The sequence below is a fragment of the Marmota flaviventris genome, chromosome 1 (genome assembly GCF_047511675.1).
Source record: "Marmota flaviventris isolate mMarFla1 chromosome 1, mMarFla1.hap1, whole genome shotgun sequence".
NCBI classification, from domain to species: domain Eukaryota; kingdom Metazoa; phylum Chordata; class Mammalia; order Rodentia; family Sciuridae; genus Marmota; species Marmota flaviventris.
In genome coordinates this window covers 75720797-75748513 of record NC_092498.1, presented here as the reverse complement: position 1 = coordinate 75748513, position 27717 = coordinate 75720797, and the positions used below count along the sequence as shown (strand labels likewise).

General features: G+C 33.5%; 1 protein-coding gene across 1 annotated transcript in view; it reads left to right on the top strand.

The window, feature by feature from the left end:
- Nucleotides 1-27717, top strand: part of Agmo (alkylglycerol monooxygenase) — a 327319-nt gene that overhangs the window by 176535 nt on the left and 123067 nt on the right. Inside the window, exons 11-12 of the mRNA XM_071608010.1 lie at nt 9780-9862; nt 10407-10512. Of these exons, the coding sequence (XP_071464111.1) occupies nt 9780-9862; nt 10407-10512 (189 nt within the window). The remainder of the gene's footprint in view (nt 1-9779; nt 9863-10406; nt 10513-27717) is intronic.

Genomic DNA, 27717 nt, shown 5'->3' with positions numbered 1-27717 from the left:
CTAATTAAAATAAATAAATAACAAGATAAAATAAAATGGCTTGTTATTTTATATAACATAGGTACCTCTTCCTGTATACTTTGAAAATCTCCAGATTACTTATAACACCTAATGCTTTACTGTCGTGTTTAGAGAATGGCAAGAAAAATGTCTGTACATATTCAATACAAACACAATATTTTTGGAGTATTTTCCCTCTATTTTTGATTGAATTTGTACATGTAGAACCCACAGTTATAAAAGGATCACTGTAGTTGCTTAACCTATGGTCTCATAATCATCTCTTCAAATACTACATAATTTATCTCTCACTACTTATGCTTATACATGATCTAAACATGTTCACCCAAAGCAGCAGTAAGATTTATGTGCATTAATAGAGTACAGATAGTTGCATGAAGCCAAAAGAAAAGCTGGGTCATGTGCATTAAACTATGAAATTCTTGATATGTGAACCAATGTTGAGTTTACAGTACTGATTTTTTTTATTATACTATATAAAATCTCTGAATAAATTATATTAATTCATAGAATCCAAAATGTAAACTTACTTATTTTAAGCTATTCCAGTCTCCAGCTTGGTTTTGAAATACAGGCCTAATACTGGGTTCACCAAAAGATTTGAATGCTTGAGTATGTGTGAATGCTTCCTGGGTAAAAACATAGGTAGGTACTGTATATATTAAGAGATGTGACTTACACCATAGTGTTCCCAAGAATTTTTCTATTGTCATTAAAAAAAACTATATGAGAAACTCATGTAGTTATATTGACAAGAGAAATATCAAGTGTTGAAACCCTTTTCAAACTGAAATTAGACTTGGAGACAGCTTTTCTATTGACACAAATTAAATTTGAAAGGTGCATTTGCTTATTTCTCACATGTGTTTTTCTTTGCTTAAAACATGCTGTGTGACTAGGAAAAAAAAAGGTTGCTTATTTGAAAAATTCTATAGTGCCTTTCTAGTCTCAGGGATGTCTAAAAGCATATGAAAACTTTGAAATCCAACAGCAATATTTTTTTTCTAGATTCACTGTGGCCAATAATCACATAGAGAAGTTGTGGCTGACTTGTAATTGAGGATCCTGCTGTGGTCCCACGGCCTTTTCTGTTTATGCATATACTAGAGTAGATAAATACTTACTTGTTTTATGGGTGCAAGTTCTATATAAATAATTTTTGGAGTGAAAAAAAAAGCGATTTGATGGCCACCACAAAGGTGTAAGAGGCACATTCCTTTCTTACTATAACTAGTGCAGCATAGATTTAAATATATAGTGTTTAGTTTAGTGATATGACCCACAGTCTTTTATGTTGATTTTGGTTTAGTAATGCTTGGGAAATCAATTCCTCAGCTGCTAGGTCTACTTCATGGGGTGATATCATGAATGCATGCTTGAAATAAAAATATTGGCTGTGCTAGCATGTTCTACAAACCAAAACAGAAAAGGCAACGCTACCTTTTACTAGACACAAACAGTTTGAATATTTAATAAGGTCTTATAATGGAGTGTGTAATAAAGTTAGTGCAAATATGTTTTAACACGGATTACTTTGATGCTGTTTTTCAAGTTAATAAGTCATCTGAGAGTTTCCAATATAAATTTGGGAGCAGATTTTTATGGTTTTGAGTTGCCCTGGATGTAGAGCTCTGTAAAACATTATGGGCACTTCAATTTTGTAACTAATGTTTTTATATTGACATTTTTAAATAGACCCCCTGAAAAAAAAATCAATATACTCAGTTCTACTCTCAGAACAGGGAGTGTTCCTTGTGTAAATTAGATGTAGCTTAGGACTCACATGAAAACTCTCAAGTCAACATCATTGTATACTGTTATTCTCCAGTGCAGGCCTTTGAGATTTCATTTAATTTCCTAAAGTTTTTAGGTAGCCAGTGATGTGAAAAAAGTAAATGTGAGCCAAATGAGCATCAATTATAACTTAAAGCCATGAAATGAACATAATAAATGTGGAATTACAAAAAGGATATTAGCTAGCCAGGTGCAGTGCTGCATGCCTTAATTCCAGCTACTTGGGAAACTGAGGCAAGAGGAATGTAACTACAATGTCAGGCTGGGAAATTAGCAAGCTCCTGTCTCAAAATAACAAATAAAATTATAAAAGCAGTATGGATGTAGCTCCATGATAGAGCACTTGCCTAGCATGCATAAGGCCCTGGGTTCAATCTCCATATTGAAAACAACAGCAAATATTTCAGAAATGTAGAGAGGTGATGATTTGTGTGTGTGTATATATATATATATATATATATATATATATATATATATATACACACACACACACAGATGGGATTATATATATATATATATATATATGTGGGATTTTATATATGTGTGTGTGTATATATATATATATATATATATATATATATATATACACTATATTGAAATAAAACAATGAAGTGAAAAATTGTACATTTTAAAATATATGCATCTAATAATGAAATATTAACTTTTGGAGTATCCATTAGCATTGTCCCCAAAATTGTTCAGTATCAGCTCCTTTTAAAGTTATTATATAATAAACATGATCATCCACACACTGCTTATAACTTGAATTTCAATCTTGTTTTGACTTATTAAATATATGTAGCAGTTAAGCATTTTAATTCAGTTTGTATTCATGTTCTTAAACCCAACTTTCATTGAGTCATATTTTCTTTCTTTCTTTTTTTCTTTTTCTAGTACCTGGATTGAACCCAGGACATTTAACCACTGAGCCACATCCCCAGCCCTTTTTTATACTTCATTTAGACACAGGGTCTCACTAAATTGCTGAGGCTGACTTTGAAGTCACAATCCTCCTGCCTCAGCCTCCCAAGCCACTGGGATTACAGGTGTACATCACAGAACGTGACAGCAATCATATTTACTTATTAAAAGGAATCTATATAAAAAGGAAGTTTATCTCTGTGGATAAAACTGTCTTTTAACTTCTTTTTATTTTTTATTGAAGGTGGGGGGACCTAAGAATTACAAAACATATCTTCACTTGTTTCTCAGTGAAAAAAACAAGTATCCTATAGGTAGTATAAAGAAAGTTTATGTACTGATTTCAGTGAGATCTTAAGGCAAATATACTCTTCAAGCCTCTGTTTATTTGGAGGATTCACTGACCCCAAAATAGGCTTACTTAGAATTCAGGAAGATGATATGTCAATATGGTAATTTTCCAGCAACAGTTGTAGGATCTTTCATTGCTGATGGTGCTCAGTCTTGGACTGATTATTACCCAATACTAAAGAATGACCCTTGCATGGTCTCTAGTCAGTGTCTGTGGATCATGAGGTTTTTCTACTTTGCTGAAGGCAATATGTATAACACAGAGCTGAGCATTGTAAGATATAAAATTTCCTGGGTTTAGATGTTTTATTGACATGCATGAACTGATATACTAAAGACATGGTCAGTATCCTCTGCAGACTTCCAGGGTTCTCTCTGCCACTCTCTCACATATGGTACTCTGTCTTCCAAACAATATTTTCTTGGTTTCTTTCAGTCCCAGCTGCATCTGTTCAATTCAAGGAGTTCATCAGGCTTCTCTGAGTTTCCTCTGGGCTATGACCTAAAAAGTCTTAAAGTCATAAGCTCAGACAAAAAGGATCATTCTCTGACATCACTGTCTGTTGCTGCCTGGTGTCCAGTGTTTGAAAATAATTGCTTCAGATATTGTAGTATTTTTTAAGAACATAGGGGAAAATCTAACCTCTATTTCTACATATTGTTGGATGTACACCCATATTTTAATGGAGTGGAGTAATACTTTAAAATATAACTGTAATATATCTAATCTTTCTGTATTAAAGTTTTTAAAATGCAATTTTTAGCTTTTATTTCTTACAAATTTTTGTAGACACTATCAATTCAATGTTTGTGAGGTGCATACTAATATCCTGTTTAAACAATATATTTTCAGCCTTAATACATGTATTAATTTTGCTTTTCTGGAAAATTTTTATTTCAGTCATATTCCTTTTAGTATGCCTCAGTAACTAAAGAATTCTGAAAATTTAGTCGAAAAGAAAAAAGGAACATGATAGACAATTTCACAAATTCTTTAAAAAAGCAAGATATTATTTTAAGATGGATTCTTAAGACCCACATAGAATTATAAGTTTCATTATATTGTGTTCTGCTGCCAGGGCTTGTGATGCAGTACTGGGAAGCATACATAAACCTAAAGATTCAACATGACAAATTCAGAATCTAAAGGTATCTGGAAGGTGGAGCCCTCAGACAATAGGTATGAGGAGGGCAGTCCTTTGGGTGTGCCAGCAAATCCAGTCAGCTGTCTTCAAGTAAGAGTTTTCAGAGGATTACATGTTCATCAGTATTAATCCCATTTTGCATATGTTTTGGAAGATGGGCTTTTGAATCAAAATAATGACTCCAATAGGTCTTGTTAGACACCTCTTAGAGAAACTTCTAAAAATGCACCACCTTTTTAAAATAATAACCAAATTCATATGTTTTATTTCTAAATCTTTAGAATTAAGTCATGGAAAATATTATCAAATTATCATTGATAATGCATATTTAAAAAAACTTTTTATATAGAAGCATTCTATTATTTTCGGACTTAGTATATGGGGCTGGTAGTTCTCTTTGTATGATATGTTGGATGGAGAAATAAGAAAGGTAATTATGTTAACCACCAGCTCTTTTCCATGGAAAAGTAAGAGGATGATAGCTCTCTTCAAGAACCACTGGGCTTTATTCACTTTGTCTGTGGGTGAAAGAAGGATTCTTATATGTACATGAATTGTTTAAGCAACATTGCATCATCATTCATGTATTTCTGAAGTCCCTATGTATGTTTTTACATCTATTTGAAGAAAGGGTAGGTAGGTAGTATTTTTTGGCATATTTATGACTACATTCTCTCACTGGAAAAATCTTTGAAGAAAGGGTAACTGAAAATGCTTGGTATCTTAAAGGGGAAAACATAATTCCATTCACCATAAAGTTTTAAAAATAATTTTTAAATTTATTATTTAATGAAAGGTAACATGGAAATATTGAACAATAAATTTTTATGGTTATATCATTTATCATGCTCTTTATGATAAGGCCTAATAATATACTGAGTTCAATGTAGAATCATTCCATTTTAGCACTTTAGGACAGACATATTTGATATGAAAAATAAGCAACGGATGATGTGAAATCATGGTCAACCCAATAAAAAATAATTTTTTTTCTTTTTATGAAAAACTCATAAGCTATATCTGATTGAACAAACTCTTTGAATGCATAAGAATAAATATTTACAGTGGCCAAGGATAATAAGTTCTATTTTTTCCACTTTTTGCTCTTTTGTAGCTGACCTGTGATTCTATGTAGAGGAATGAGGTGATATTGGGTTCAAGGGCAAGGATTTTGTTCTTCTTGCTCAGTCTCTTAAACTCATATTTACCATAGAACCCAACACATGTTCAATAAATGTTCTTTGAATATATTTTATGCATATATATCACATATACATATAAAATACATAATCAACTAATCTTTATTAATCAGTCAAAGCATGCTGTTTGAACATGCTCTGAGTTTAATATGAAAATGGACTCTCTGAAGGAAGCACATGTGTTCTGTATTGAATTCCCTCTTTCCATTCTTTCAAACACTATTTTTTCAATTTTGTTCTTTGTGGGATTGAATGAATAAAAGTTAAGTTATTTAACATTAAATATTTAACATATAAGATCATTTAATATGTTAATGATAAATTGGTGATTAATTTGTTTTAAAACTTAATGATTCAAAATATTAATTTTATGAGTAAATATAATATAAAATTATTGATGAATTCCACTTTTAATGAAATTATTATTATTAAAATACAAATTATTTACTCAGTCTTTGAACAAACATATATTAGGTACTATGTGTCAGGCAATGTTCCAGGCAGTTGGCATACAACAGCGAATAGAGATCAAACCTGGGCTGGGGGTGTAGCTCAGCAATAGAATGTTTGCCTAGCATGTACAAGGTCCTGGGTTAGATCCCCACCACTGTGAAAAGAGAAAGAGAAATAAAGGCTTTCATGGAGTTTTCATCTCTATGGCCAACAAGTAGAGAATGCACGAACAATGTGTGTAGAAGTGATAATTCATATGGAGGACAAAAATAAAAAAAGCATGGTGCTTATAGAAACTATGAAGAAGTACTAGTTTATTTAAGGTGGAAAAGGGCATGCATTTGTATACATACTTGAATGAAATGAACCATAAGGATTCTTTTGTATACATACTTGAATGAAATGAACCATAAGGATTCTTTTGGAAAGTCATTCCCAACCGAAGGAAGAGTAGGTAAGATAGATTTGAGTGGGGAGGATGCTTATTATGTTTGAGGAGCACCATAATGTCTGATATTGCTTAAGCATAAAAGAGAGTATGTATAGGCCATAATAATGGCTTTGAACTTCATTCTGACTGATATCTGTAGTCCCTAGAGAAATTAGAACATAAATGATATGATCTGACTTACACTTTGAAAGTATAATTCGGCACCCTGGGGTTGGGAAGGATAGGTGGACAGACAGTTTCACAAGTGGTAAAACCAGTTAGGAGTATATTTCAACAGTTGTGGTGGAGATCATACTGGGATAACAGAGGATTAGTTATGCTGTTTATGCCAATTGCCTTTGACTGAGATATACTCAATAACTACCAACATATATCTCTGATATGTTAAAAATAGACAGGGGTAAATAGAAAGAGAGAGAGTGTGTGTCAAGGAGGAGTCACAGATTTTTGTCTTGAGTAGTTGAAAACCTGGTGTTGACATTTCCTAAGAAGAGGGAAATGGGGAACCTGTAGTATAGAGGAGGAAAACAAATGCTGCGTTTTAGACATGCCAAGTTTCAGACGCATATTAGCCAAGCCCAGGATGAGGCAGCTAGCTTCTGCATTAAGTTGGTTTCCTCTCTGATCCCAGTAGTCAGGAAGCAATTTAAGAAAGAGAAGTTCATTCTTTTGCCTATGGATCATAAATTTCCTAACCAAAACAAAAGATCTATTTTATTCTGCTCTGTGAGTTTCCTTTGATACTTGGAAGAGGTAAAAAACATTTTATTCAAGTATCTCATTTCCATTTTATTGTTATTAATTAAGATTAGCCTAAGCACCTGAACATAGTAACAATGATAGTAATCATGACCATTAATTGACTTTTTTCATTGTACCAAGCACTCTTCTCAATGTTTTATTTCAGTCCTTCCCAAAGTCATATTTTATTTCAAATGTACCTCATGTGTATCCAAGTCCTAGAAATGTCAAATAATTTGCCTGTGGTTACAGGGCCTATAGGTTTGTGCAACCCCTCAAAATTTGTATGTTTTTATAAAGCATTTGCAATCATACCATAGTTTTCTGGCACAAACCATTTCTCTTCCATATGGATTTTTCTCTTATAAATAAAAATGAAGCAATATGATGAAAGAAGTGTTTTTCTTTAAAGACAAAATGTTTCCCTTAACTGAACATTAGTGTACTGCAGCACACCTTGGTTACTTCTACCACTGAGAAAATATTTTTCTGCTCATTTGTGCTTTACTGTCCCAAAGCAGCTATTGCTGGCTTTCACATACCTAAAAATATGTCTCTCCTGCCTTCCTCCTAGACATTCTGACTTCCATTGAGCTTCCCACCCTGTATCAGACACCTACTATAACCCATATCCCTCAAAGTTCTGACACTTTTTATTTAGATTTTTGACCACTCAGCAATATTCTTCTACTGAACTATTGCTTTGGAGGATGTAAAAATCCCTTTACAATTCTGGCTGTCATCCCAGGAAATTAGCCATGAGAAACAGGGTTGGTTTGTGATAATAAGGAGCCAGATTACTACATGTGACTAGGAATTGCAAGCAGCTTTTGCTTATTGTTTATAATTATTTATAATTATATTTATATTGTTTATGATTCTGGACATTTGTAATTGTAGGTAGGGATACTTGCTATTAATGATTTAAAATTAAAGTTATTTTAGGGGAAAAAAAGAGAAAAAGTTTTTGAAAAATATTTAGATACCTATTTTACCAATCTTTTCTATCACATCTCTAATATTATCATAAAGTGAAATTCAAGCACATTTGCTGATTAGGGAAATCTTTCTGGACCTATGAGTTTACTTATTCCCTTTTCACCTGAAGCAGTATTCACCCAGCCCTACAGATTGGCTATGTAACATTAACTTATATCTGTTTTACTCAGCTTTTCTGCTGCTGTGACTAAAAGAACTGACAAGAACAACATTTGAGGACAAAGTTTATTTGGGGGCTCATGGTTTCAGAGGTCTTGATCCATAGACAGTTGGTTCCATTCTTTAGGGCTCAAGGTGAGACTCAACATCATGGTGGAAGAGTGTGATAGAGGGAAGCAGCTCACATAATGATCAGGAAGCAGAGAGATTCCATTAGACAGATATAAAATATGTACCCCAATGGCATGCCCCCTTGTACCCACCTCTTCCAGCCACATCCTTACAGACCTTCAGTTTTCACTCAATTAATCTCATTATGGGATTTTAATTTACTGGTTGAATTAAATCTCTCCCAACCCAATAATTTATCCTCTGAACTTTCTTGCATTGCCTCACATAATGAGCTTTTGGGGGACACCTCACATCTAAACTATAACAATATTTCTGCCACCAACCCCTTTAAGTCTCTTACTCATTTGTATTCTATTGTTGTTATACTTTAGGGTCAAGCAGATCTATTTTGAATTTTAGAAGCACAGCTTATTTTCTGTGTCATAATAGAAAAGTTACATAATCCTTTGATTTCCAAGGTTTTAATATATATATATAAAGCAAATATGAAGACACCTACTCTGAATTATTGTTGGGTACATAAAAAGGATTAAAGTATAAGAAACACAGTATAGGAAGCTGCAATACAGCAGATGTCCAATATTCACTATTGTTAGATTTTGACATGTAAACAAAATACATAATAATTTATAAGTCTGATAGTAAAATATTTTGTGACAATTACTTATAAGGCAACTTTTGATATGCACATATAAATATTTAGTTTTCATTAGAGATGAGTGATTGTATGTATATAATCTCTTTCAAATATGTCTTCTCATGCATAAGGGCATTCTCCTTTAAATATTTTCTGAATTAGACAGCTTTGGATGTAAAAAACACAAATAATTTGTGACATTAAAAATAGCTATTGGAGCTTGATACAGTGGAGCATGCCCGCAAACCCAGCAGCTCTGGAGGCTGAAGCAGGAGGATCCCAAGTTCAAAAGCCTCAGAAAATTAGCAAGGCCCTAAGCAACTTAGTAAGACCCTGCTCAAAATAAAAAGGCAGGAGATGTAGCTTAGTGGTTAATACACCTGTGTTCAATCCATGGTACCAGAAAAAAAAAAATGAGGTGCTATTGGCATGTAGCATTTATTTGTAATAATGTGAATGATAATTCTTGACACATGGGTTTAACACATTTCAAATAATATAAAAATTAAAACTTCAAAGGGGAACTTGTAGAAAGAACACATTAAACAGATATCATTATGAAATTATCTGATTCATTCTCCAAACATTCAACAGGGTAACTAAGTGACATTAGGAAAAGCAAAATATCTTCTATTAGTCAACCTACATGAAGAGAATAAGTGACAAATGACATAACAGAAAATACAGTTGGGGCTTTTTTCTTGTAAGTTTTAACTCCTAGTGTTTCCTCTAATAACTCTTCTGAAGGATCCACTGATCTCTGTGTTTGTTTACAGGCATTATCACAGGTAACTCTCTTTCTGAGGGTTCTCTTCATCATCCTGACCTTGACCTCCATTGGATTTCTTCTGGATCAAAGGTAAGAACTGAAATGTTTTCATTATTTTTCTCTTTTACTAAAATTAAGAATTTTCCATAAAGCCATGAAAATAATAGTATGTTATGTAACTTTTTAATATAGTTTTAAAATAAACATGAAACCTTGATAACTACCCTTCATTATTTTAGAATAGATAGATATGTCAGTTCTCCTAAGAAACCTTTTTTTTTTTTTAATGTAAAGTAAAAGACACTGGATCCGTGAGGGGACTCATTTACATTATGCTCTACAATTTAATTGTCTAATATTTTAATTTTAGCTGAAAATAAGCTTCTTCCTAACCCATCAATGCTTTAACTAAGCCAAAATTTGATAAAGAAGAGATTTTTCTTAAAAAAATAAATTTTCTTTTTTACTTTAATGCCTATTTTTTAAAAAAAACTTCAGAGGGACATCTCAAATATGTTAAAATACTACATATTTATTGAAAATCATAAGAAAATGCAATCTATATATTAATTATAATATATACATATGAAGAGCTTAGCTAAAGCTAATGAAAGTTATTGATATGTCATTTCAGACCTAAGGCAGCTATTATGGAAACTCTCCGTTGCTTGGTGATCCTGATGCTGTACAGATTCGGTCACATTAAGCCTCTTGTCCCCGCCTTATCATTTGTTTTTGAGGTAAGCCATTCACCATAGGCAGCTATAGCATGGATTATACATGGATTGCATGTTTAATTCATTCATTATATGATGTCTCCTCTCTACTTAATTTGTGAGAAGTACTTGTGAGAATTTGTGTCTGTTTACTTAAGTAGCAGTACTTGTTAGTTGTGTTACTTTGGGCTAGCTAATATTGCTGAGCCACAGTTTTCTAGTCCCTAAATTTGGATCAATATTGTTAAGCTTATATAGTTTTTGGAAAAATTTTGTTGCATAATTTTTATAAAGAAATGTCAAGACATATGGCATGTTGTAAGGAAGTGGTAAAAGTGATTTTATAAGAAATTTTTGTCAAGGATTCTACTATTTGAGAATTTTTTAAAACTTTAATTTATTAAATTTTTAATTGGTTCATTTTAGTTATACATAACATTAGGAGTCATTTTGACATAACTGTAAAAACATGAAATATAATTTGCTCTATTCAGTCCCCAGTACTTGCTTTTTCCTTTCCTCTTTCTTCCTTCCTATTCACTTGCCTGTACTCTACTGAACTTTCTGCTATTTATTTACAGTTTTTTAAAATTAATGCCTAACAGATATTCATAGTGGTGAGATTCATTGTAGTATATTCATATATCTGCATAGGAAAGTTGGGTCAGATTCATTCCACATTTTCCCTTTCCCATCCTTCTCCACTCCCCTCAACCCCCTTACTCTACTCCACTGATCTTCTATTTTGATGAAATCACTCAAAACTTTTCTGTTCTTTTCTTCATTGTGGACTTGCTTCTGCATACCAGAAAACAAATTCAACCTTTGACCTTCTGGATCTGACTTATTTCATTTAGCATAATAATTTTTAGTTCCATACATTTTCCAACTAATGACAATATTTTGTTGTTCTTTATAGCTGAATGATACTCCATTATCTAATTTATTACATTTTCTTTGTCTATTTATCTGTTGAAGGGCATCTAGACTGGTTCTATAGCTTGGTTATTATTAGTTGTGCTGCTATAAATATTAATGTGGCTGCATCCCTATATTATGATGATTTAAAATGAAAAGATATAAATAAATTAATAGAGGTCAAATGAGATTTTCCTACAACTAAATTTATATAAATATGATATATTATGAATAAAACTTATTTCTCCAAAACTACATTGGAATTTCAGATCTTAGGCAACTGTTAAATTTTTTTCTTATCATTTGTATTTTAATAGTGTGTTTTCAAAATCTAGAATTATATTGTTAATTTTGGTGTGGAGCAACCTGCCAGTATCACTAGAATGTGCAACATGAAAGTTTATTTAAGGAAAAAAAAATGCTAACAACATATCACCCTACTTCAAAGTAAAAACTGACATAGAAATAATTATAAATCGGAAAACTCATTTACAAGAAATTTGAAAATATCTATCAAAATTGCAGATACAAATACCCTTGGACTTGGCATTCTACTTCTAGTAATTTATACTCCAGAAATAGTACATTCACACATGTACATTGATGCATAGAAAGATTATTCATTGGGACATCATTTGTAGTGGTATTAGACTGTAAAAAATCTAATTATTTAAAAAAATGTCTAGAAAATAAAGATAAAGAACTCTTTAGTACAAATCAAGAGTAATTGCAATAATATATGATATATTATGTATGAAATAATACATGATACTGAATCACATATGATGTATTCTACCATACAATGTATACAAATATAAAAACAGGTTGAGAAACTTCTGTATATACATATATAAATGTATTTTATTGTATGTGTATTAATATATCTAGGAAGATAAAAGTATACCTAACGGTTTTCTGTATGAAGGGAATGATAATTATGAGCTATAAGAAAGAAATTGAAGAACAGTTCTTCAAATTAGTATTCTTTGGAAACAAAGTTTATGAAGCATGGGAATATATTTCACTTTTAAAAAAAATGATGTTTAGATAATGAGGCAAATTCTTAGTAACAGGATTTTGGATATAATCTAAGGTAATATAATTTGCATTAAAATAGACATTAAAGTTTACATAGTATCATACCTATGTTGTTTCTTGAGATTATAAACTAGAAGAAAAATTCAGAAGCATAAATTATACATGTTTAGGAAAATTCAGAAGTTTACATACCAAAATAAGACTTATAATCAAACAAAATAGATTGTCAAACTTTAAATAAGAGGCATATTCTAATTATGGGCATGAAAGCAATTAATTCCATTTAATGAACCCCACTGTTGGATATATGGTAATAGTTAATCTTGCATGCTCCAGAAGCAAATAAAGTATCTGGGTTCTTTAAATTAGCCCTGGTTTTAATCAAATAGGAGTATATATTTACAAAACTTTATTGCATTTGGAATTCTTTAATGATGGAGTGGTAGAGAGCAATATAGTATATGCAGCTTTTGAGTTGATATGCTGTTAATTTCCTAATTTAGTAACAGGTGAAAGTGAATGAGTAAAACATGAGCTTTGAAGCCATGCTGCTTGAATTTGATTCCACTCTGAGAACTTACTTGGTGTGGGTCCTTGGGAAACCACTTGACCACTTAAATAATTGGCTTTAGCTTCCTCATCTGTAAAAGGTGGGAGTAATAACATCTATCTAATAAGGTTTTGAGAAGTAAATGAGATAATATGTGTAAGAAATTTGGCACAGCAATTAACACATAATAAGTGATATTAGGTGCTATTATTATTTTTGATGTTGGTATTATTATTTTATATTAACATGAAGATCCTCAAAATAATTGCTTGGTTTGTCTCAAGAAACACTAATCATATTTAGGGTCAGCTAGTATGAGAAGTGGGAAAAAGTAACAATGTTGAACAAAAAATCTAGTTTTTAGTCTGAAACTCATTGTATGACATTGGACTTTGTGACTAGGTTATTCATCTATAAAACAGGTTTACTAAGAGATAACATCCTTTGAATCCTTTGAGCCCTTATTGTGTTCCAAATGTTTTACTTGTAATTTTTCACTTAATCCTCATACAAAATCCAAATTTATGTATGTATGTGTATATATATATATATATATATATATATATATATATATATATATATATACACACACACACACATGCATATAATTTGTTTGTATACACATAGCTAGTAAGGGAACAACCCAGGATACAGACTTAGGAGCCTGACACCATATTTCTTAATCATCCAGGAACATTTTCTTCTATGTAATGATAGCAGTACTCAACTTCCCTAAAGGTTCCAGATGAGAAAGACAGATGCAATATAGCAGTAAGAGCTTGGAAAATGGAAAAAAAAACTATAATAAATGGCTTTTAAATTTAATTGCAAAGGTACTTTTGAAAAACAAGTGGTTTGAATAATTTACCTCTGAATTATCTTTGGTTTATTATTCAAAGAAGGGAGGAAACCATGACACATGTTCTCTGGGTGCTTACCTCCTTTTTCCAGAATTTTTCTGTACATCTTGGCATGCACATAACTAGTTCTTCAAAAGTAGACATTGCCTGCAATTTGCCATTAAAACTTTTTATTAAATATGCATAATAACATTGACATCACATGGCTCTGTAGTTTGTATGTAGTTTTTGCATTTAGTCAGGCATTGGTTCTGAAGCTTGCTTCTCAGTGTGGCAATGTTGGGAGGTGGTGGGCCTTTAATAGATGGAGCCTAATGGGAGGTCAAGTGGGTGTGCCCTTGGAGAGATTAATGTTGGTCTCATGGAACCTCTGAGTCAGTTTTTGTGAGAGGGTCATCATTAAAGAATAAGCCTGACCACTCCCTAGTCTCTTTGGTTGACTGTCTGATGATATCATCTCTCCCTCTTGTATATGCTTCTGTCATTTGTGATGTTATTTGCCATGAGGTTCTTGCCAGAGTTGAGCTGACCCATGCTGTACAATCTCCAAAACTGTAGCTAAATAAAGCTCTTTCCTAAGTACCCAGCCTCAGGTATTTCCTTAGAGTAATTGAAAATGGACTAACACATACAGCTGTGTGGAAAATTAAATGCCTCAAAGGACATAGGAAGCATTCAATAAAATTTGGTTGTTATCATTGGTTACATTAAGACAATTATTAAAACTAAGCCATTGAATTCCAAATGGTTAAACCTGAACAAGTCTTCTGTGATCAGAATTCAATACATATGTGCCAGAATAAAAACTGGGCAAGTATGTTCCCATGGGTATTTTTACCTGTGAAGTAGCCTTTTCTTTTTTTTGCTTCCTTTTAAAGTTCAATGCATTAAAAATTACTGTCAGTCTCAGTTCTTATATTTTAAAAAATTGTACATTTCAAAATTGCATTTTTTTCACATTCTTATCTATTAGAACTTTATGTAAATCTTTGTCATTCATCATAGTTTTAATAAAACTGTTCTTTGCCCCATATAAGGAGTATAGAAACTTAATAAATGGCCTCAGTGACTCCATTCAATATGAATTAGGACTGACTGACTAGAGTCATTAGACTATAAGGACATAATGTTCTCATCATTTTTCTTTGAAGCTATCACATGAATCCGTGTCAGTGAAGCAATTAATCGCCTTTCTCTTATAAATCAGTGTTGTATATATTGGCAACATCAGCTTGCAGCCCTGTGACTCTTCTTTATTTATCTAGAAGGCTGACTGGAAATTTTCTTACAGTGCTTTATTATGTTAGTCAAACTTTATAAGTTTGCTCATAATAGTTCTTCTATACCAAAAGACACTTCTAGTTACATTTTACAACTTGAATATCTGTCTCTCTTTCTCTCTTTCACTCTCTTTCACACACACACACACACACACACACACACACACACATACACACACACTGGAAAACTGGCTTTAAATTATTTTTCACTCAAATTACAAAATTGCGATTGAGTAATGACAATTCTGGTTCAGAAATACAAGGTATTATTTGAATTTGATACTGTGACTTGTATGTTAAAGATTTACTTCTTTTAGCTTATGACCACAAGAATACTGAATAAGGGCAAAGGGCTCTTGTTATTTATAAAGGTAATACAGAGTGAATACATAACCACCAATCTGTGTATGCAATGATTATCTCAGGCCTTGGACTTTTTGCTTTGATTGCTTTGGCAAATACGTTGATCGCCACCTTCCATACCTTTCCAAAGCTTGCTTTTTTATAAGAAACTTGACAGAAGAATACTCTGTTCATTCTTTCATTCACTCATTTCTCACTCATATATTTTGTGTTTGTAAGCTCACATGTAATTTGCTGTAAGATACACCTGTGGACTTGTGATTTATTTTGCTTTTCTTATCAGTGGCTTCCTAAATGTTTAACCTGGTGAATTTTAAAATAAAGAAAATAAAATAAGGTCCAAGTTGAGAAGTCATTTTGGATAAATACACAGATGATCCCAGACCTAACAATGGTTTGATTTATGATTTTTAGACCTTACAGTGGTGTGAAGGTGGTACACATTCAGTAGAAACTATCCATTAAATTTTGAATTTTGGTCAATAGTGTGTGGCATGATGATCTCTTGGGATGCTGAACACTGGCTACAAGGTGCAACTTCCAATCAGATGCACTATCAGGATTCTGAAAAACCATCATTCCACTGTGCAGGAAAGATGAGTATTTTTTGGGTAATTTAGCAGGCTATTTGGACTTATTATATTTTCAATTTATGATGGGTTTATGAGGATGTACCACTATCAAAAGATAAGAAAATCTATATGCATATATAAAATGAGAAGATACTTTCTTACATTTTGTTATTTATGCACATTTTGTTTCATATAACTTTTAATTCAATTAAACAGAGTTTAATAAAGGAGATAATGTATGATTTAATCTGTCATGAAGGCCTCAGTGGTTTTTACTCACATAAATCTGTGGGTCAGGCTCAGTTCTGCAACTTAATTGGTTGTGTGGCCTTAAAAAGTTATCTAAAATAACCATGCTTTAGTTCTCTTAGCTTAATTTCTTCACAAAAAAAGGAAAATATAAACTCTAAGAGGTTGTCTTGAGATTCAAAAGAATGAAGAAGATATGGCCTATAGAATCTAGCATTGTATCTGACATATAAGTACCAAGCACAATTAGTAATAATTATATCTCCTGATTTATACTGTACGTACACCTGCACACACATTTAAAATAATATTTTGAGAAATAATATTTTGAGCAATAAAAAGATAAACCTGAGAATATCTGCTTATTGGTGTCAAAGTAATTGGATTACAAAATTATATGTGATCATGTTAAATTTAGAACTCTGTTTTTAAAATTTGACTTTCAGTTTTTAGTATAGGTCATGAAAAATGAGAGCATATCACCCTTAAATGACAAATCAACTTGTATCATCTGAAAATGTGCACCAAGAGATGGAGAGAATTTGAACAAGTGGAAGGGAAGGGAAAGAATGCAGAGAAAAGTTGAGAAGCAAAGTTGACCATGGCTGTGCAAGGGGTGAGATGAACCTAGCAACAACAGAGCAAAACGTGGGTCCCAGGGAAAGACAAATAAAAGCTCATGCAACTTAAATCCAACTTGCTGGTGTTTTCAGTGGCATGCAGAAGAGTCTATCCAATACATATTAAATGCCTGTTTCACCAAAGATACAACAGAAGTACTATCTTTGTGGAGCTTGGATGTTAGTATTAATTTTCAAAATTGCTGAACAGCAAATAAACACAAATTTAGCGGCTTAAAATGACACACATTTTAAATTTATTTAACAGTTTCTGTGGATCAGAGGTCAGTGTACCTCAATACTCTGTTTATGGTATCTAGAAGCTAGATTTAAGATACTGGGAAGACTGCACACTCATCTGGTGGCTCAGCTAAGGAAAAATCCACTCTCCTACTCATTCAGGTTGCTGACAAAATTCATTTCCTTTTAGCTGTATGGGTTAGGGCCCAGCTTTCTGCTGGCTTCTGACTGGAGGTGGCCTTCAGGTCCCAAAGCATGCCTGCAGCTCCTCACCCAATGGCCTTCCTAATCATGACTGCTTACTTATCAAGCTGGCAAGAATAACCTCTTGCTACAGAGATCACTCAGTCTCTCTTTTAAAAGTCTCACCTGATTAAGTCAGGCTCATCCAGGATAATCTTGTAATAGACAGATTTAGGGCCTTGGTAACATCTGTAATATCCCTTAATATTTGCCTTATTCTTTTGACTAGAAGCAAGTCATGGGTCTCATCTACATTCAAGAAAAGGGGATTATATAGAGTGACAGGTCATAAATAGCAGAGGTAGGAATCACAGAGCCACCTAGTTTCTATCAGTGGTAATGAGAGAGGGTAGAAAATAACTTAGAAAAATATTTATATACATATTCATGTATATGTGCCTACATAAGTATGGTTTATTAAGTAATGGTAAGTACTATAGAGAAAAATGGATATAAGAGGCAAAATTAGAAAATTAAATAAACAAAACCCCAAACAGTACCCAGGGATGTCTGGTGGCATTTCAGTACAGACTTTATTTCAACCAAAATCCATGTTAATTCCTGGGAAAGTTCAGGTAAAGGGAGGCTTGAGTGCAAACGTACTGAAGTATTTAGTACCTGGGATCCTTGGTTGAACTAGAGTAAGCAAGAGGGCAAGTAAGATCAGGACAGTAACATGTAGGTGTTTTGGGTTAATGTGCTTATCTTGGCTTTTACTCCAAGTGAAATGAGAATACCCTGAAGAATCTGTGCAGAGGAAGTATATGAATTAACATATTTTAAGATCACATTGACTGCTGGGTTGAGGACAAATGAAAGGGGCATAGCAAGAAGTGAAGCAAGAATATAAGGTAGCAGGCAGATGAGCAGAGTTGGTGTCCTAGGATGATACTTTAGAGAACTTGGGAAGTAATCATATTCAGGTGCTGACTTTAAAGTATAGGAGGTAAGTTTTTCTCATGGGTCAAATGAGGAGTGTGAAAAAAAAAGAGGAGTCAAGAATGAATGCAAGGGATTTGTTTGGCCAAAGGAAATGAAACAATGGAATCACCATGAACTGGGATGGGAAACTCTTGGAGAAAGAGCTAGGAGTGAAAGGTGGTATGTCTATTTCATTTGGAAGGATTGTGTTTGTTGATTTCGTAGTTATATTCTTCTAGACATAATTTTTAATACATTTGGCATACAGAAATTAATTATTCAATGTAGACAAAATAGATGATAAGAACATAGGCCCACGATTTGTTAATGGTTCTATTTATGTTTTGTGATTTAAATGTTTTTCCTTTCTCATTTTTTCTTCATGTACTCTTTAATGAATTTATATGACATTTAATTCATTACCTCATAGTTTTTTTTCAGCTAATATTTGATGTTCAGAGTTTTATACTAAGTGCTGAGAAAAAAAAAATATATATATATACGCACACATAAAGAGAGAGAGGGAGAGAGAGAGAGAGAGAGAGCTGGACATGGTAGTGCATGCCTGGAATCCCAGTGACTCAGGAGGCTAAGGTGGGAGGACTGAAAGTTTGAGACCCACCTCAGTAACTTAGTGAAGCCCTAAGATCCTCTTAAGCCCTGTCTCAAAATAAAACATTAAAAAGGGGTGGGGGGCTGAGGATGTGGCTCAGTGGTTAAGAGACCCTGAGTTCAAATGCAAAAGAATAAATGAAAATATCATTGGAAGACCAGAGTTGTCACAGCGTCAAGACACTACCCTGTTTTTGAAAATGATGGAGAGGGCCACTGTACAGGGAACCTGCTTCTAATATCAATGTTCTTGGGCCTTGTGTTAGTCAGCTTTTTATCACAGTGACAAAAATACCTAACAAGAAATTAATTCAGGGAAACAAAACTGTAGTTTAGCTCACAGTTTCAAAGATGGTGAGCCAAATCCACTGTTCTGGGCTTGAGATAAGGCAGCACACCATGGTGGAAGGGCAGAAGGACATGGTGGAGAAGCACTGCCTTGTTCATAGATGTCCAGGAAGCAGAGAGAAAGAGAAGATGTACCACAGGAAAGATGAGCCCTTTCAGGTTATGTCCCCAGTTACCACTTCCTGCAGCCATATTTCACTTACTGATGTTTACCACCCTGTCAGTCCATTCAAACTAGGATGGACATTTTTGGTTACAGCTCTCAAAATCCAATCATTTCACCTCTAAAATTCTCCACATTAACACAGGAATTTTTGTGGGACAACTCATATCCAAATCTTAACATTTCATCTCTGGCTCCCAAAATCTCATGTGTGTACAACAATGTGAAATGCATTTAGTTCATTTACAAGAGTCCCATAATCTTAACAGTTTCAGCATTGCCCAAGTCCAAGTCCAAAGTCTCTTCTGAGACTAAAAGGAAAATCTTGACTGTGAACCCCTGTAAAAATTAAAAAAAAACAACTTATATATATCCAATATTCAATGCCATAGATTAAATATTTCCTTTCCAAAAGGCATGAATACAGTCATAGAAAGATTGGATGGAACCAAAGCAAGACTTAAACCCTGGTAGCAAGTTCTTGTCCCCAAAGGGCTTGAATGGCCCCACCCCTTGGCCTTGCCATTTGTAGAGCACATGGTCTCTCTTTTAGCTTGGCTGTCTTTATAGCCAGCGGCATTTCTGGGCAGACAGTCATGTTACTGGAATCTCTTAATTACCGGAATCTCTATTCCAGCTTCAGTTTTTCCTATACAACTTCAAGGATCACCCTCTTAGGGACACACACAAAGACACCAACCCTGTTATAATTTGCCTGGCCTCCCAGGTCTTCTCCTGAAATCTCAGTGAAAGCTTCCATGAACCCTAACTCAAGTATTCTACATTAGTTAGAACCAGCACTACATAGATACTAAGGTCTGCTGCTAGCTCATGCAGAAGTCAAGCTCACTGGAATTAAGTTTGCAGTAGCCTCAGAGTGGCTGCACCAAATTTCTGAGATGTCCTCAAGCCACCTTTTCTATTATTTTTCTGCAAAGTACTTAGCATATCCTTAGCAACTATAATCTCTTCAACAAACACACTTTATCAGCCCAAGTTTTACATGCACTTTTCTGGTCAAAGTGCAAGTTTTAAATATCTTCCATCCCACTTTCTGTTTCTGATTCTTATAGTACATCTGACTAAAAGCTGAAAACAATATCCATGCCATTCCCAAATGTTGTGCTTCCTTGAAATTTCCTCCACCAGAGTAATTAGTCCATCACCTTTAAATTTAACCTTAATTAAAGTGTTAGATTGTGAGCAAAAGTAGTTAAATTATTTGACAAAATATAGTGTGAATGAATTCTAGTCCAACTCTCAACGGAATTCTCATTTGTCTCTGAAAACATAAGAACACAGTCCACATTTCTGTAGGCATTCTGGTCCTCTGTGCTCTCACCCTGATCACCAGTAAGCTCTGCTTACAACATTCTAAGACTTCCCTATCCTCAATTTCCAAAATTTATCAAACTCTTCCCATAAATCAACTCCAAAATTTTTTGAACAACATGGCCAGGTTACTACCATCAATAACCTCACCTCTCAGTACCAATTCCTGTGTTAGTAAGTCTTTGTTACTGTGACCAAAGTACCTAACAAGGACAACTTAGAAGAGGAAAAGTTTATTTGGGCTCATGGTATCATAATCTATTATGAACTTAATCTATTGTGGGCTGACTCCATTGCTTTGGGCCCAAGGTGAAGCAGCCCATCGTGATGGAAGGGCAAAAGGGTGTAGCAGAGAAGGGCTGCCTTGTTCATGGATGGCCACAAAGTAGAAAGGAAACAGAGAAGGGGCCATAGGAAAGGTGACTGCTTCCAGTGTGTGATACCAGTTATCTACATTCTCCAGTGATGACCCACCTGCCTACAGTTACCACCCTGTTAGCCCATTCAAACTCAGATATTCTGATTAGGTTTGAGATCAAATCATTTCACCTCAAGACATTCCTAAATTAATGAAGAAGCTTTGGGGGATGCCTCATATCCAAATTATCATAAGAACTGTCTGGATCTTGATATCTAGAATTATTTTAAGCCACAAATATCAGAATTCCAGCTATAAAACTTCACTAAGATGAAGAAGGCAGAAGGATTACACTTTGATTTCTTATCTATGCTTTGTTTATTTTTATGTTTTTTTAAAAATTTTCATGGGTATTATAAGCCAATTTTATTTGCATGTTGTCTTAGATGTGTACATGAGGATATACAGTCTTTATTGATCTGGGATCTGCTAGATTTTAAAACATCAGTTACTATAGTTTTTGTATACTTATTTCTTTATTGATCTTTATTGATCTGAAAACTGCTAGATTTTAAAACATCAGTTACTATAGTTTTTGTATACTTATTTCTAACTCCTCTGGATTAGGAATGGTGTTTGAGATAGCTCTTCATAAGGGACATAGTGGAATATGAAATTAAAATTATTTTCCCCCCAGTTGCTTTCTCTGAGTATTCAAATTGTCTTTGAAAAAGAGATTTATACTATTTTTTAAAATTTTTAAATCATTCAAATACAGTATATTATGCAAAGTTTGGGTGTGTTTTATATCCATTGTTTTATATAATAAAATTAATCATGATTAGTGATCATAAAAAAAGAAATTGAACATTTAACTTTGTGATTTTCAATAAATGAGTTGTGTAATGTGGCTCAACAAGACAGGGACAGAACTGAATTTCAGTTGACTTTATGGCTCATGAAAACGATCAGTTCAGTAAGCTTCAATTGAATTTTGTGCATAATGTGGTCGTTTTTGTATGCATTATCATTTATTTAAATATTTCAAATACATGTCATGGGTAATTTTAAGTACTGCAGTTCATGTTCTACATGGTTAGCAAATATCAATTAATTTGTTAATTTATTAATTTAGTTTTTAAGTCATAATAACCTTAGAATGTATTATAAGTTGCTTTTTTTTTAATGAGGAAACTGAAGTCATTTGTCCAAGGCCCCAGTACTTTATGTAGGTAAAACAGGATTCAAATCTCCATAGTGTGGCTCTGAAGCCCATATATTTACAAGGCAAGCTCGAGTGTGCATTACAAGTTGAACTGTCTGAATCTTGTGTTCATTGATGTTAAAACTCCATGGGGCCTGAGCCTGAAGCAACCTTTCTCATCTACCCACCTTTGTTTATTTTTATCACTTGTAAAACCATGGATGAACGGTGACTCTCACATGTTTATCTGCATAGGACCTCCTCCACCTTCAAGGGTAGAATCACACATTCTCCTACCTGAGTAAGGTCTGCTTTTGAACAGGATAGGCACATTACAGAATAGCATATCTAAAAGTGAGCCTTCTAACCATCCTGTATCTCAAGACTTTATGCCTCAAAAACCATTTATCATCAACAGTTACTCATGCCACAGATCTAAGAATCATCCTGTTTTAACATGTTTCTGTTCCACTCACTTATTCCCCTAAAACTTCTGTTTTTTCCTACTCCAAGACATATCTCCTATTAAATTCACATGTTATGATCCTACTTTAACGTTTTATAACTTGCTCTACTTTAAAGCATTATATCTTGCCAGGACAACAACAGAAGATACTGTAGTATCCACCTTACTTCTATTCTTGACAACTTACTATCATATATATATACATATATGATTAAACTTAGTTTAAATTGTTTAATGGATTTAGATTGCACTCAGAATAAAATTCAAACTTTTTACCATGGTCTAAAAGTACCTGAGAAATTTGCCATTTGAAAACATTTGTAGACATCCCTAATCTGGAAATTTAAGTTTATAAAGAAAATAAATAGATAAAAGAAGTCATTGCTTTAACATAGAAAATGTGACTATAATATACAGAATGTGACTCCTAATAGTGTCTTGAGAAATATTAACTTTTTTATTGGCTTTATACGTAGTAAATTCTTAGAAAAACTATACTTCTACAAAAAATAAAATGGCATACCTGTAGCACTGATTCTACTTAATTTTTTAAAATTTCTTATCTTTTAAAATGTAAGCATATCTATTTTACATGGAAGACCTTTAAATACAATAATTGAAAACAATAAATTTGAATGCTCCCAAATAGAAATACCCCACAAAATTTAAAATGTCTTTATTTTTATGAGTAAAAATAAAAGAAAGACTGGTAAATTTTAAAAAATATAATTAATTCTCAAATTATCATATCTGAAAATAAAATTCTTGTAAAAGTGGCATTGAATGTGATCTGTATTATATGGATATTTACCTCAGTGACATTTTACAAGCCACTTCTAGTATTCATATATTTTACTCCAAATCCTGTTTTCTTTTAAAAATTTCATGTTTAAGTGATCATCTTCAAAACTTCAATGAATATGGTCAAAACAAACACACAAAGTTAAGGCAAGTATACAGTCTCAAAAGTCACAGAGAATTTCTGTGTCTCACTCTCAGTAATGTTGTGTATAATAACTCCACTTTGAGGTCATGTTCTGGACATTCCTTTCAATATCAGAGGATATTTGGATTTGAGTCATCTGGCAGTTTGGTATAGGATGCTCTCTCATGGTTGTACAAGTTCCCACTAAGCTAGAGAATAGAACTTCTGGTCTCAAGAACCTTGGGAACTGGTTCAGTTTTGACCACAGAAAGGACATCCCAGGAGGGAATCTTTGGCAGGAATTTTAGCTACATAATTGAGTTCTGTTGAAATCACACCATTAGTATACATTTCATCCTTTAAGAAACATGCCAATTGACCTACAAATCTAGAATCTAATTATCACACCTTCTCATTAATCATTCCACATTATTATCCTGAGTGGACAACTCTTTTGATAAAATATTAACCTAGGTTAGCAATTTACCTGTCAACCATTTTATATACAGAATACAAACCAAAACTCATAGTAATATCAATAAGACTCTTCAATATTTATTTATTTATTCCATTAATATTAAATTTGAAAAATTGAGGTGAGCACATTTCCAAAACTTTAACCCTAAATAGAAAGCTGGATTAATATTTACTGACTTTAAATTATAATGAATGCATATTCAGATGTCCATTATTACAATATTCAGTCAAAATATGTGGTGTCAGTAGATTCAATGAGGCATTTTAGAGGAAGGTTGCATTTCTAGTTGCTTCTTAGCTGGTAGTTCAAGCAATGATGGGACTGCTTCTCAGTGAAGTAAGTAAAAGAAAGATTCCACTGAAATCCAATATCAGACTCAGTATTCTGGTGCATTGAACAAAAGACTAAAAAAGAGTATACTGAAGCCAAGTCAGTTGCAACAGCTGACGTGGTGCTATTTCACTGGAAAGGGGAGGGATAACTCAAGCAGAAAGAGGAACATAATGAACAAATTTGATATGAAAAACCTGTAGAATAGAAAAGTAGTGTGAAGTTAGCTGAAGCAGAAGCTACACAGTGAACTGGTATTTGAAAAGTGTTCCATGTTTCTCAACTCACAAATGGAGAGTTGAGGCCAGGAACCATTTTGAGGAGGCCATGCTGCAACTTCTGGCTGCAGGAACCCAGGAGACAGTAACAAATATTGATACACTGCCTCAGTAAGCACCTACCATGTGGCATAGGGTGTGTCCAGCAGAACAGACTGAAATAGGCACAGAGAAAATTGTATCCAGGAGGATTCTAGTCAGAGATATGTAGGGGAGTGAACTCACTTTCCCTTTGAGTCTGGCAGCTCAAGCAACTAGCTAAAGAGAGTCAGGAAACTGAGAAGGTGGTGTCATTACCCTTGGGGGTTGAGCCTGGGAAGGCTATGTTCATGGGCAGTGGAATGTAGAGAACCTTGAAGGAATGGCTCCCTCATTCTATAAGGATAATTCTCAAGAGGCTCCTGAGGTTCACATTTCCAACGGAGATCAGCATCTGACCAGCCCAAGGGATGTGTTGATCTAATAACTCCTGAGCAGAAACAACCTGATAAAACCTCAAAGGCCTCATTAGAGTTAAATCCTGGGACTCCCCACTTATAATTCCATATTAATTTTTTCCTCAGTTTTAGAATTTTTTATTATTGTTATTTTTCTTTGTCTTCCCTTTTGAGGGTTAAGAGTATTTTTTTGTTTGTTTGTTTATTTGAGATTTTTTTCCTTTGCTGCTTTTTTTTCTTGTTTTCCTTTCTATCTCTTTAGTTTGTTTCCTTCATTCCCCCCCCCCTTTATAATCTTTACTTTATACATTTCTTCTGCTTTCTCTCTTCACATTTGGAACATTAAAAAGTTTCTGTTACCTTCCTGTCACATTTATTTTCTCTTAATGAACTTCATTTTACTATATTTTTGAACTATTTGGTTTATGTACTTCCTGCGCTCCAAAATTCATGTTTTTGAAGCTATTAATTCTGTGGATATTATAGTTGACACCTGCTATATACATTAAAACCATATCTAGTTTACAGCTATTAGATGTTTTTGCTATTAGCAATTCCTGACAACATCATTCCTGTTTTTGTGGTAATTCATGTTGTAGATTTCATAGTAGGCAACAGGGTATTTGTTTCGATGCTATATTGTTTACTTCTGTTGTTGCTATTATTTCCCACTTTTTTGGTGAGGTGCTCAAACTGTACTAGGACAATAAAAGTTTACAGGATAGAGAACTACTACAATGCAAAACCCAGCCAAGAGACAGTGCACCTTTCTGTACACACAAATTAATCATATTCAAATTGTAATACAATGAATAGAAGAGGAAAAAACACCACTAATGACAAGGTTGCAAGTAGGAATGACTGGGGAGGTCTCCCCAGGCCACACATATGGACATCCACTCCTAAAGCAGAAAACAGGGAGAATTAGCACAAAGACTGTGTATACCACATACAAGTGATCTTAATATAGATCACTCCTTTATACTTTTTGAGTACACAGAGTTAGTAAGTGGAGAAAAGCAACCACAGAGGCATGTACCACATATGCCCTGCTCTATATAACACACGATTGCCATATCTACACATCTACTCTTTTCAGAACTACAGGGAAAGTAGAAATTTCAAGCTCTGACACAATATATACTGCATCAAAATACACTAATTATCACCAAAGAACTAGCATGGAAACTATACTATAAAACACTCTTAGAAATACATTAAAAGGTCTACTACAATCTGATAACACAGAACACTTTGGCAAAAGAAGGCTGTGCCATGGAAAGGCCCACATATAGGAGTTAAAGAAAAATACATCCAAATAAAGGCATAAAACCAATGCAGAAATGCAAGAACTATCAGAAAACAAGGTAACATAAAGCCTCTTAAAGTTTAATTCACCATCAACTGGCGGCAAATATAATGAAGATACTGAAGTGGATGAAATACCAGATAAACAACTCAAAAATGATTTAAAAATGATCAATGAATTCCAAGGGAGTACTGAAAAATAACTGAATGAATTAAGGTAGTAAATACAGAATATCAAAGGGAAATTCAATAAAGAAGTAGATATGCTGAAAAAGAACCAAAGAGAAATCTTGGAAATAAAATACATATATACAGAAAGAAAGAAAGAAAAAGGAAGGAAGGAAGGAAGGAAGGAAGGAAGGAAGGAGTCTCTATAATAGAGTAGACTATGATGAAGGCAGAATCTTAAGGCTGCAAGACAAAATTGCCTGTCTGGAACATTCAGACAGTATTAAAGAAACAAAAATAAGTAAGCATAATCAGAATATATAAGAACTCTGGGACAACGTTAAGATACAAAATTTTAGAATTATTGGAATTGAAGAGGGTTGTGAAATGCAGATTAATGGCATGGACAAGCTCTTAAGAGAAAATTTCCAAACCTTGAGAATGAGATGAACATCTAAATATAGGAAACATTCATAACCCCATATAGACAAGAACAAAAAAGAACCTCTTCATGACACATTATAATTATAATGCCTAATATACAGAATATGAATAGCATTTTAAAAATCTCAAGAGAAACATATCAGGTCACATTCAGAGGCAAGACAATCAGAATTACTTCTGATTCGCAGCACAAACTTTGAAGTCGAGGAGGGCTTGGGATGATGTGTTCCAACCTCTGAAAGAAAATAACTGTAAACCTATATTGTTATATACTGCAATGCTATCCTTAAGATTCAAAAGACAAATAAACATCTTCCAATATGAAAAGAAACTAGAAAAAAATTCTCATCACTACTAAGCTGAACCTACAGAAAAATACTTAAGAAATACTACACACAAAAGAAAAAATAAACTCTGTAGCATGCAAATGGGGAAAAATCTTATTTGAAGAGTAGCTAATATTGAATGTAAATCATCTCAACTCTCCAAGTAAAAGACAAACTGACAATTTTGGCAAACACAAG